This window comes from Rana temporaria, chromosome 13 (assembly GCF_905171775.1).
Source record: "Rana temporaria chromosome 13, aRanTem1.1, whole genome shotgun sequence".
NCBI classification, from domain to species: Eukaryota; Metazoa; Chordata; class Amphibia; order Anura; family Ranidae; genus Rana; species Rana temporaria.
In genome coordinates, this window is record NC_053501.1 from 28,823,115 (window position 1) to 28,836,040 (window position 12,926).

The 12,926-nt window shown below is 48.7% G+C and overlaps 1 protein-coding gene across 3 annotated transcripts in view; it reads right to left on the bottom strand.

Annotated features, from left to right (window-relative positions):
- Nucleotides 1-316: 316 nt before the first annotated feature.
- The window catches only part of TRMT61A (tRNA methyltransferase 61A), a 56,668-nt gene continuing 44,058 nt past the window's right edge, over nucleotides 317-12,926 (bottom strand). For all 3 annotated transcript variants that reach the window (XM_040331948.1, XM_040331946.1, XM_040331949.1), the window contains exons 4-5: nucleotides 3,035-3,361; nucleotides 317-539 (exon numbers count right to left, since the gene is read on the bottom strand). In XM_040331948.1, the coding sequence (XP_040187882.1) occupies nucleotides 3,048-3,361 (314 nt within the window). In that variant the 3' untranslated portion in view covers nucleotides 317-539; nucleotides 3,035-3,047. The remainder of the gene's footprint in view (nucleotides 540-3,034; nucleotides 3,362-12,926) is intronic.

The window sequence follows — 12,926 nt, forward strand, 5'->3', positions numbered from 1 at the left end:
CTTAATATTGACACCCGCAGTGGTTCGGCGAGCGCAGTGTGAACTGCCAGCAATTCTGATGCGGTGCGGGAACCGCACAGGACTCGCTGTGGTCCCAACACCACATCAATGTGAACCAGGCCTGAGACCTCTATAGTACAAAGCATGACAAGCCTCAGCAATGTACCAGAGCTGAATGGACATGGCAGTGCAGCAGTTATCTGCAGTGCAGTAAAGGACAGCATGATGAAAACACTTGCAACCTGTTCAATGTGACAATCTCTGAGATAGCAGAGGATCGTAATATTTAAAGGATAAAACCAATCTTATAATCAAGTCAACATAAAAAAAAAAGTAATTTTTTTATTTATAGACAGTGGAAAAAAAAATGGTTGCAGCGAGATTTGTGTTCATTTCTTGGCAGAGCTGCACACTGTAACTTTGCTGGTTCAGTCTCTGCCATTCAGTGTGAATGTGCTGTTTACATAAATGCATTCTTCAGCCGAGTCTGGCTATATATGGAGCTTTCTCCCCACAGAGGTGCACAAGGCTCACGACTAGAGGTCGACCGATATGGGTTTTTCTCTGGCCGATGCCGATGCCGATATTTAGAAATCGGGGCAGCCGATGGCCGATATATGAGGCCGATTTTTGCGGCCGATATTTTGGGCCGATTTTTGGATTGGGATGCATTGTGGAGGAGGATGGATGGTGCTGGGCGTGGGTGGGAGATGCGTTGTGGAGGGGGAAAGATGGTGCTGGCTGTGCCTGGGGGATGCATTGTGGAGGGGGATGGCTGGATGTTGCTGGCCTTGGAGGGGGGATGCTTTGTGGAGGGGAAGAGATGGATGGTGCTGGCTGTGGATGGAGGGAGGGGGTGGATGGATGCAGCTGGCCGTGGGTGGGGGATGTATTGTGAAGGGGGATGGATGGAGCTGGCCGTGGGTGGGGGATGCATTGTGAAGATGGATGGAGCTGGCCGTGGGTGAGGGATGCATTGTAGAGGGGGGATGGATGGATGCAGCTGGCCGTGGGTGGGGGATGCATTGTGAAGGGGGATAGATGGATGGAGCGAGCTGGCCGTGGGTGGGGGATAAATTGTGAAGGGGGATGGATGGATGCAGCTGGCCGTGGGTGGGGGATGCATTGTGAAGGGGGGTGGATGGATGGAGCTGGCCATGGGTGGGGGATGTATTGTGAAGGGGGATGGATGGAGCTGGCCGTGGGTGGGGGATGCATTGTGAAGATGGATGGAGCTGGCCGTGGGTGAGGGATGCATTGTAGAGGGGGGATGGATGGATGCAGCTGGCCGTGGGTGGGGGATGCATTGTGAAGGGGGATAGATGGATGGAGCGAGCTGGCCGTGGGTGGGGGATAAATTGTGAAGGGGGATGGATGGATGCAGCTGGCGGTGGGTGGGGGATGCATTGTGAAGGGGGGTGGATGGATGGAGCTGGCCATGGGTGGGGGATGTATTGTGAAGGGGGATGGATGGAGCTGGCCGTGGGTGGGGGATGCATTGTGAAGATGGATGGAGCTGGCCGTGGGTGAGGGATGCATTGTAGAGGGGGGATGGATGGATGCAGCTGGCCGTGGGTGGGGGATGCATTGTGAAGGGGGATAGATGGATGGAGCGAGCTGGCCGTGGGTGGGGGATAAATTGTGAAGGGGGATGGATGGATGCAGCTGGCCGTGGGTGGGGGATGCATTGTGAAGGGGGGTGGATGGATGGAGCTGGCCGTTGGTGGGGGATGGATGGATGGAGCTGGCCGTGGGTGGGGGATGCATTGTGAAGGGGGATGGATGGATGGAGCGAGCTGGCCGTGGGTGGGGGATGTATTGTGAAGGGTGATGAATGGAGCTGGCTGTGGGTGGGGGATGTATTGTGAAGGGGGATGGATGGATGGAGCGAGCTGGCCGTGGGTGGGGGATGTATTGTGAAGGGGGATGGATGGATGGAGCTGGCCGTGGGTGGGGGATGCATTGTGAAGGGGGATGGATGGATGGAGCGAGCTGGCCGTGGGTGGGGGATGTATTGTGAAGGGTGATGGATGGATGGAGCTGGCCGTGGGTGGGGGATGCATTGTGAAGGGGGATGGATGGATGGAGCGAGCTGGCCGTGGGTGGGGGATGTATTGTGAAGGGTGATGGATGGATGGAGCTGGCCGTGGGTGGGGGATGCATTGTGAAGGGGGATGGATGGATGGAGCGAGCTGGCCGTGGGTGGGGGGATGTATTGTGAAGGGGGATGGATGGATGGAGCTGGCCGTGGGTGGGAGATGCTTTGTAGAGGGGGGTGGATGGATGGAGCTGGCCGTGGGTGGGGATGGATAAAATGAGTGTGTATACAGGAGAGGTGTGTGCTCTAACATGTACACACTGTTCCCTCCAGCACTGTCCATTGGATGACACCGGTGAGCTCCCACGTGAGTTGGAGTACAATCACTAGAGAGCCGAGGCACCTATCAGAGATGATAGGAATACTGTACATTACCCCAGTCTCCAGCAGCACGAGAAATGAATCCTTCAGCCACGCTGCTGGTAGCCTGCGCGCCGGCCCCGCCCCCCCTACCTCGACGGGCTGTAGCAGAAAGCAAACTTGTCACAAGCCCGAGCAGCTGCAGTAGTTGCTTGTCTGCGCGAAGAGATCACAAAAGCTTCCTGCATGCTGGGACGGTGGCGGGATTACTTAACATGGGCTCTAGGCTACGGCTGCCGTAGCCTAGAGCCCATGTTAAGTAATCCCGCCACCGTCCCAGCATGCAGGAAGCTTTTGTGATCTCTTCGCGCAGACAAGCAACTACTGCAGCTGCTCGGGCTTGTGACAAGTTTGCTTTCTGCTACAGCCCGTCGAGGTAGGGGGGGCGGGGCCGGCGCGCAGGCTACCAGCAGCGTGGCTGAAGGATTCATTTCTCGTGGAGCGGGGTTTAGCGCGGCAGCCGAAAATCGGCCGATTTTTTTACAATAATCGGCCGATGCCGATTTCTTAAAAACTGCCAAATATCGGCCGATATATCGGCCGACCGATATATCGGTCGACCTCTACTCACGACTACCAAGCAAAAATCCTAAAATAAATTCTTGGTGGCAAAGGTCAGGTACCCAGTGTGACCCACCATTTCTCTGGACGATACTCCGCTTTTAAACTGCACTGTGCCTGGCTGGGAAGTGGGGATCTGTTTGGCTTTATCGGCAACTGAACTTTCTCCTTTCTCCTCTGCAGGTGTCCCGAAATCTGGGACCGGCAGACTGATACACCTGACGTCGTAAACACGCAGGAGGATCTCCAGGGTGTTGATCTCGGTGAAGCCATGTTCCTCCAGGGCTAGACAGGTTCTCTGGACTTGCTCTATGCATGGTGAGAAGGAACACACTCTACCACCTGGAAAAAAAAAGTTCTGTTAATATATTCCATTTATTTAGAAGTCTTTCATTTTGTATACAGTTTCCTTAAAGTGTTACTAAACCCAGGACCCTGCATTCACTATATCTGGTCTCTACAGTACACAGGAGATGGAAATGCAATTATTTTAGTAAATATAAACCCGCTAAATACCCTTTTCTCATCAGCAGTATATAGCAGTCTTGTGACTTCTATCAGTGTTGGGTTAAAGCTTGCAAGAAGAGTTTACATTCTCCTCTAACTGTCCTGTGAGGCTGCATGACCCCTGACCCTTTGATTGGCCTGTGCTAATCATATGCACCCTCCCAAAAAATAACTCTCTAGCAATACACACCAAACTGAGCATGTGCAGAGTGACTCCGAAGGTTCTGTCTTATCAGGATGGAGATGGACAGTAAAAGAAGGGGAGGATTAGAGAAGACAGAATCGAACAGCCTTTTTACACAATGAGGATTAACCCCTTAGGTTCCACAGTGAGTATAACAAGCATGCTTTACTGCATACACAGTCTGATTTTACTGTTGTGCTAAATCACATACAGATATGTGATTTGGCGGCAAGCGGTTAAGCTGCAGCCTATAGATGTAAATTCATCATATAGCAATTTTTTGTTTTTAATGCCTCTCTTAGGGCACTTTCACACTCGGGCAGGGGGGCGTTAGCGGTAAAGCGCTGTTGGTGCTAGCGGCCGAATAAAGGGTTAAAAGCGCTGCTGCCGAAGCGCTTTGGCAGTGCTGCCCATTGATTTCAATGGGCAGGAGCGGTGAAAGATGTTGCTTGCAGGAATTTTTCTAAACGCCCTGCAAGCGCACCGCCCTCGGGCTTTCGCACTGGGGTTGCAGAGGAGGCATTTTTCACGGCTGAAAAATGCCCCAGTGTGAAAGGGGTCTAAGCCTTAGGCTACCAAACAAGCTTCTGACAGGCTTGTACTTGTATTTCGCACTGGAAAACCACTAAAGAAGGGGGCCCTCTAGGACCCCGAAACACATTGGATACTTTTTGGACCCCCGAATCGCATTGGTTATTTATTGGAATTATACCCCTAACTTTTAAATCAGAATAAAGTTACATATGTACCTCATAGCAGTGTTGTGGTGCTTCAATTGAAATTTTTGTTACATAACAATATCTGCAGACACAGAGTGCCAGACGCCACAAAACCATCGAGATGCAGTCTTAAAGGGGCGTTCCAGCCTTTTTTTTACGTTTATTAAAAGTCAGCAGCTACAAAAAGTGTAGCTGCTGGCTTTTAATAAACAGACACTTACCTGCTCCACGGTTCCAGCGACGCGCCGGCCGGGGCTCCGCTCCTCGCCCTCCTTCGCCTTCATTCCTAGTGTGGGCACCCGGCAGTGACAGCTTTCGGCTTCACGGCCGGGCACCCACTGCACATGCGCGAGCGGCGCCATACGATTGGACAGGCGCTCGCCTACAGGGAGGGGCTGCAATAAGGCGATTAAGCTATTAGCCTTACCAGCCCCTCGGCGGAAGGAAGAAGTGGGACAGGAAGTCCTACTCCTCCTGAAGCTTCCACTCCCCCTCCAAAAAAATTACATGCCAATTGTGGCATGTAAGGGGGCAAGGAATGGATTACGCGGAAGTTCCATTTAACATCAAAACTATTTTTTTATTTTTTTTTAGCAAGTCTACTTTCTGCTTTGCATGTCAGAGTTTAATGGCGTTTTTAGGTCCTGCCTTTTAATCAACATAGTAATGAATTACATTTATGCTTGACATGCAATAACACATACCTAAAACAATGCTACCAGAATGCCCAAGGCATTTTATAAAAGAACTCCAGCAAGATCTGTATAAGAAAAGAGCCCTGGACGTGTAGGACGTGCGCTGCCTGCAGTTTCGGATTGAATTATGTTTTGACTAACGTGTACTTCAACTACCAGGGACTAGTAGTAGCCAGCAGGGGTATTCGCAGACGGCACATCATTCAAGACAATCTGTTTTATATTTAATAAAGCAAGCCTAAATAAAGTCCCTTTATTACTTGGCTGATCCGCAAAGCTCAGTTCCCGACCGCAAACCCGCAATCCTGAAGACAGAGCATTATGTGTCTGTGGCCGCATCTCCCAAGCTACACCGTAATAAATATACAGCGACTGGTAATTACAATTTTATACAAAAGCAACCAAGCAATAGATAATTCAATCACTGAGCACAGCTAAAAACCACAGCAGGACTGGAATGAAGGCTGAACTTCACAAAACACAGGCAGGTCTAATGAGAACTAATAATCCAAATATAATCTAGTGCCAGCTAATAAAGTAGACTTCAACAGACTTGCTACGCTCATATTTCTAAAATGACAAGCATAATTTGTCTGGCAGAAAACGTATTTATCTTTTTAACCACTCAGCCCCAGGAGGATTTACCCCCTTTAATGACCAGGTCATTTTATTGCTATACTGCACTGCGTTTAACTGCTAATAGCGCGGGGGCATGCGACACTGTACCCAAATAAAATTGATGTATTTTCTTCCCCACAAATATAGAGCTTTCTTTTGGTGGTATTTGACCACCTCTGCGGCTTAAAAAAATAAAAATAAAAATTATATATATATATATATATATATATATATATATATATATATATATATATATATATATATATATATATATATATATATATATATATATATATATATATGAGGGGTTAGCTCGGTAGCGGGGTGTGTGGCCCCCTTGGATGGGTTCACCACACACTGAATTTATAAAGACTGGCAGTCGAAGACGGTTGAAAACAAAGTTTTGGGTTTATTTTTCCATCTTGCTGGAAAACAATTGCAAGCATCCAAACAGCATAAACAAAATCAAACATAAAATAAATCCTAGCCACTTTGGGCGTCTACCTTCCACACAGGAACCTATCTATGAAGTCTAACACAGCCTACTGCTGGGTAGACAGTGCTGGTCATACAGCACAAAACAATAGTCTTTTGATTTTTATCACACAGAAAAATCAATCTTCTCCTCACCTCCACAGAAGACCTTCTGGCACTGCTCTCCTTACTCACACAGCCTTAGGAGTGATGCAGCCTGTCATGGATCTTAAGATATTAAAGTGTTTCTACTTGACATCTGTTACACAGGAGAGGGACATTCAATGCAAGGACACCGGCTATTGAAATGCTAAGTGGAACCAGCTAGAGAAATACCTTTTATTGTGCTCTGCAGGCTAAGAGCGGGTGTCGGAGACACTCCGTCTGGCTAAAAACTATGGATTGAAGGTTAATTGAATCTAGAATGTATGTGTGAAGATGTATGTGTTTATTGTTCTAAAGGTCAGAAGCCTCCTGTCAGCTGTATTGAATTAGCATTCTATTGTCTAAAGCAATGTAACCTCTCAGAGGTAGTAATTAAGTAGACCGGGTTATTGTGTACATTGATTACCCCCTGGGGCTTCTGTCTCAATACACAAGTCTTTCTATCCAAGCTATTGGACCAATCCCTGTTGACAATTTCAAGTCCTCATTTGCATGGTCAAGGAGGACTTGAGTGAAGACTGGATATACTTTACAATTGACCAATAGGAAAGCGGTTGTTGGGAGTGGGATGTTCCAAAATTCTGTATAAAAGTGTGCTGTGTACTTGAAAATAAAGAGTCCTGTTGGAACTTACATACAGCCTGCCTGGTGTTTGTTCTTAATGGGTCCGAATGGCACATAGCTGTAATTCGGATCCCGGAACCTTGGATGACTGGACCATCAGACGTTGCAATCTGCAAGCTGACTCACTGGTAGCAGAGGAGTGTCGGGAGAGCAGGACCTGGGCGAGGAAGGATCTCGTCACATTGGTTGGCAGCGGTGGGATTTGCTCTCCAGTTACTGGGACAACTCCAAACCACCACCATGAATGACCAGCTATGCAGCCTGGAGGAGAACCATGCTAAAAGACTTGCTTGAGAGCCGTGGAGGGACCGGTGGGAAGAACAAGGCCACCCTGATCATTGCGCTAGCCGAGATGGATCAGAGGGATGGTGATGCAGGACCCCGGTCAGTTGAAGACTTGTTCCAGCAGCGAGTTCAACAGCGGTTGGCATTATATGGTGCGAACCCATCAGAGACCGCCATACAGAATACCATTAGAGACCTCCAGCGGCAGGATGAGAGAGAACGAGAGCGGCAACAGGAGCTGAGAATTGCAGAAATACGGCGATCGGTGACAACGCCTAAAGAAGCAGCACCAAATGAAAGAAGAGGAGAGGTACAGATATCAGTAACCATGGAAGAGGAATTCAGAAGGAGGTTGCGAGAGAAGCAGATACAGCGCAGAGGACCAGTATCAGAGGAGGTCCTGCTTGGATGGTCTGATTCGATCCGCTGCGAACTCTGGAAAGAAGCGCTAGCCCGCGAGCAGCGACACCAGGGAAAAGCTCTCCCCTCCATCCATGTAAGGTACTGGTCACAGTATGAAGTAAGGATGCTGTTATTGGGGGAACAACCAAAGCAGGAGTGGACAGCAGAGTTAAGCAGGCTGATCCGGGAAGAGATGCGGTTGGACGAGAGCTACAGAGCCCTCCGGTGGTATGTAGTCCAAGAGTGCCCGTGGTCAGCGGATGACAGCCCCACGGAAGGCTTTGACTATGATGGCCTGGGATTGTTGTATTGGAGGATGTCCAGGGATCCCAACTTTGGGAGCGATTGGGAGTGGCGTTGGGAGGAAATAATGGAGCACAGAGAGCGAAGACTGAATGTCCCGGAAGTGCACTGGTTACAGGAAGATTTGGAATTCCTGGCCGCTCAGGAATGGGAACTGGAAATCGCCTACAAACAGCTGCTAGACTCCGCTCAGCAGCAGGGTGAGGTTCCCTTTACCTGGGACTATGAGGAAATATCAGCTGACAGTGATGAAATCCTGGCTGATGAATCAGCAGTGGAAAATCGGGAGCTTGCCATTCCCAAAGCTGAAGTGCTGACCGCAAGGCCGAGCTCTGCTAACCTCTGCTCAGTACCCATAGCATCTTCTGGGTTCCATGGACAGGAGATGGTGAACCTCTATCCCCAGACACCAGTTGTAGAGACAGGGGATTTGATAGACTTTTTTGCTGAGGAAGAACAACCTGGGGAGCCTCCAACAGAAGAGCTGGTATCAGGGCCAAACTTCACTGTGCTCTGCCCAGCACCAAGTATAGTATTTGTGGAGTTACAAGGAACTTCCCCAGCTGAAGCGCTGGTCACCGGACAGAGGGATCAAGACCTCTGCCCCACCCCTGTGGCAGTTCCGGAGGCTCAGGGTGAGAAGATGGCGATCACTCCCCAGCCACAGATTACAGAGTGTATGGACTGTTCAGAGGATGTTATGGATTATGCACCCCCAGCAGAAGTGCTGGCAACAGGGCAGAATGCTAGCCATCTCTGCCCAGCACTGGGACCAACTGTGGAGTTCCAGGGAGCCGGGGCGGTTGGCCCCCCTCCCCAGCAACAAGCTGAGGTGGTAAAGCTTGTATTCCCAGCTGAATCACTGGCAGCAGGACAGGATGCTACTGGCGGCTGCACCCCACTACAGCTTGAGCGGATATCGGTGGATGGGACTGTGGTCTCCACTCACAGCAACCCAGCGGAAGAGCTGGCAACAGAGCAGAGTGCCCCAGGCCTCTGCTCTCAACTAACAGGAGAGGGGGTTCCTGTGGTAGTGGATGGGACTCCGATCTCCACTGACACAACCCCAGAAAATGGTGCGGCACTGAGACAGGAGGATGTTGGCTTTGCTTTGCAAGCACCGGGGGATTTTCACCTAGCATCAGTGGATGGGACTTCAGTCTCCACTGGTATACCCCAGGAATGGTGGCCAGTTGGCCCAGGTCCCCAACAGCATGATGAACTGAGCCCAGCCACCCTGTCTTCTCTCCAGCGGCTGAAAGGACTCCAGGGAGAAGGGCCAGTCCAGGCCTCTCCCCAGCGGCAGGCGTGTTCTCTGAGAGAGGCAGAGATTGGCTGGGTGAGTAATGCTCTGTTTGGGACAAGGTATCTGGGGTACTGGGTGGGTACCGGAATTGGGATCTCTCCCAGTGTTAGTCTCCTGCCAAAGGGGGAGATGTGTGACAGACCTAGCCGGGACAGGGGCTTTTGGAGAGGACTGAATGTGAGCCTCTTGCCGTCCGATTATGGGCCAGGACCTCAAAACAGGAAGGCAGATGGGTCATCCCAACGGACAGTCCTGGAACCTTAAGACTACTTTTCCAACATCCTCGAGTTGACCCGTTTGGGTCCCACTGCGGCTGTTGGACTGTTTCCCAGGGGAAGTAATGTCATGGATCTTAAGATATTAAAGTGTTTCTACTTGACATCTGTTACACAGGAGAGGGACATTCAATGCAAGGACACCGGCTATTGAAATGCTAAGTGGAACCAGCTAGAGAAATACCTTTTATTGTGCTCTGCAGGCTAAGAGCGGGTGTCGGAGACACTCCGTCTGGCTAAAAACTATGGATTGAAGGTTAATTGAATCTAGAATGTATGTGTGAAGATGTATGTGTTTATTGTTCTAAAGGTCAGAAGCCTCCTGTCAGCTGTATTGAATTAGCATTCTATTGTCTAAAGCAATGTAACCTCTCAGAGGTAGTAATTAAGTAGACCGGGTTATTGTGTACATTGATTACCCCCTGGGGCTTCTGTCTCAATACACAAGTCTTTCTATCCAAGCTATTGGACCAATCCCTGTTGACAATTTCAAGTCCTCATTTGCATGGTCAAGGAGGACTTGAGTGAAGACTGGATATACTTTACAATTGACCAATAGGAAAGCGGTTGTTGGGAGTGGGATGTTCCAAAATTCTGTATAAAAGTGTGCTGTGTACTTGAAAATAAAGAGTCCTGTTGGAACTTACATACAGCCTGCCTGGTGTTTGTTCTTAATGGGTCCGAATGGCACATAGCTGTAATTCGGATCCCGGAACCTTGGATGACTGGACCATCAGACGTTGCAATCTGCAAGCTGACTCACTGGTAGCAGAGGAGTGTCGGGAGAGCAGGACCTGGGCGAGGAAGGATCTCGTCACACAGCCCATTAGTGGTAATCCTTTGGGCTACTTATAGAGGCCTTAATTGCCTCATTCTGAACAGCTGGAGTCTTTCAACGCCCTTAGACCTTGTCTGGCTATTTCTCGTAGCCGACGCCTAATAATGATTAGTGTATTGTCTAAGCAAGGCAGAAATGTATGTCCCGTTTGTTAAAACACCCACAGATTTACCTGACTTACTGTCTTTGCCGCCTTGGGGCGGCAAAGGGAGTAAATCCGGGCCTGGGAACGGTTTGGTTCAGCTGTTCTTAACAGTAAACCGGAAGCAATGACATGACATCACTTCCGGTTTACTTGAAAACCATCGATGTCAGTTTTTTAAATCGAAAGCATTCAAAAAACACAGATCTTGGTGCCTTGAATGCTTTTAAGTGCAGAGGAGGAATTTGGGGTTTTCTAGACCCCAGATCTCCCCATAGAGAGAGGCTGCTGTATGCCTATTGGTGTCACAAGGATTTATACATTTCCTTGTGACAGCAATAAAAGCGATTCATAAAAATTAAAGTGCCCCCGCCCTCCCGTGCTTGTGTATAAAGACGAGCTCACAGAATATATACCAGAGTATAATCTTGTTGCCGAGCACAGATCTACTTCTTCACATGAATATGATTCTTTGGCAAGAACTGTACAAAGGGGCAGGATGATTCCACTCACATTAGTGTGAGCTTTTGATCAAAGTCTAATCCGTAGACTTGTGGCGGGTTTAATCAAAGAAATTACTGTTCAGCTTATACGCAGTTCTGTTCTCCCAAATAAAAAAAACACACCCAAGTCTGATAGCAAGCCAAAAACAAAAATTGCAGTGATGTGATGACGGTTTCCTAACAAAATACACATTTTTAGGGATTTTCTCTCTTGGCAACCTTCTCAAAGGAAATACAATGGTTATAGAGACCCTGTAACAAAAGAGAAAAGGGAACGTATAGTAAACATTGTTCTTTAAACTTGACCTTCACTCCAAATTTACACCTATGACTCCCTCAACCTCCTGCAATTTTTTTCCCACACGTACTAGCCCACCCTGTCTCCATTCTTTCCTCGGCAAGAATGATGTCCCCTCTGCTCCTGAAGTTCACGTCAAAAATCCTGGGAGGCATTGGCTTCAATATTGTGGCTGAAAGAGGGCTCTACTGCCTCTAAGGCTGCATTCACACCTGAACGCGGCGTATTGTACTGCGATTTGCCGCGACAAATTGCGGCGTTTTGTCCCGACAAAACGTGTAGTTTTTAGCCTACAATACGCCGGAGGGGTTATTGAAACATTGTCGGCTATGCCGAACGCCGAAAGCCGCCTGAAAAAAAGGGTCCGGGACTTGTTTTGAGCTTCAGGCTTACGGCGTTTGGCGTGGAGATGTGAACCATCTCCATAGCCGACAATGTTAAATCACCACTCCAACGTATTGCAGGGAGCGTCGGGCTTCAGGCGTTAAAACGCCTAGGTGTGAATGGAGCCTAAAGAAGAATTATCTGCTGTAGACTGCTGTTCAGACCACGGCTGACAGACAGTTTACAGGTCTTCAGGAGGCAATGCCCATTTTTATTCCCCAGGGGGATTTTTGCTATCCCAATAAGAACTTCATATTGCGCTGCAACTGCCATATCCAAGATTTCTACTTTAAAGAGGATCTTTACCCTAGAAAGAAGCTGCTGACTTTTAATAAAGGACATTTACCTGTCCAAGGATTGTGCTGTCCATACCCAGGCCGATTCTTTGCTTGTCTTTGGGTCCCTGGCATTGGCATGTTTAGTGTGAGAAGTCAGCTGCGATTCCTTGTGGCTGGTCCTGCAGCCTTCTGGGACCTGTGCCGTGTCCCAGAAGGCTGCGGGTAAAGAGAGGTGGGACCAAAGTTCTGCTTGGATCGCCTAGGCCAGTGATGGCGAACCTTGTCACCCCAGATGTTTTGGAAGTACATTTCCCATGATGCTCATCTACACTGCAGAGCAAATGAGCATCATGGGAAATGTAGTTCCAAAACATCTGGGGTGCCAAGGTTCGCCATCACTGGCCTAGGCGATCCAGGCAGTAGTGGGAGGGGGTACCGGTCAAAGCCAAGCACCACAATTTGAAGAGGAGAGGGGAGAGGCAGAAAAGTGAAACTTTCCCTTTCGGGTGAAATTGTGCTTTAAGTTTATATTTTGGCATCCATTCACAAACCCAACAGAACCTGACCTACATAAGTGAATATATGGTGAATGTGATTGAACAAAGGCCATTGTAGCAAAACGTTTCCTAGCAGACACTCCTTGAATGGTCGCTGGTTAGCAAGTGAGAAAGATGTGTAGGAAATTCATTTGAATACCACAAGACAATACATGTTTTGTCTTTTCAGAATTGTGTTATGAAGAGAAATTGAAGCATTCATTCAGGATTCTTTCCGTTGATGGCCTTTAACAGGCTGCAGACAAGCAAACCTGTTTGTGTATCTATTCTGTCCCCAATTATGTTTATTGCCATGCCACTTAACATCTACTTTTAGAGAGTCAGTCCACTTAAATTTGGAATTCCGCCTT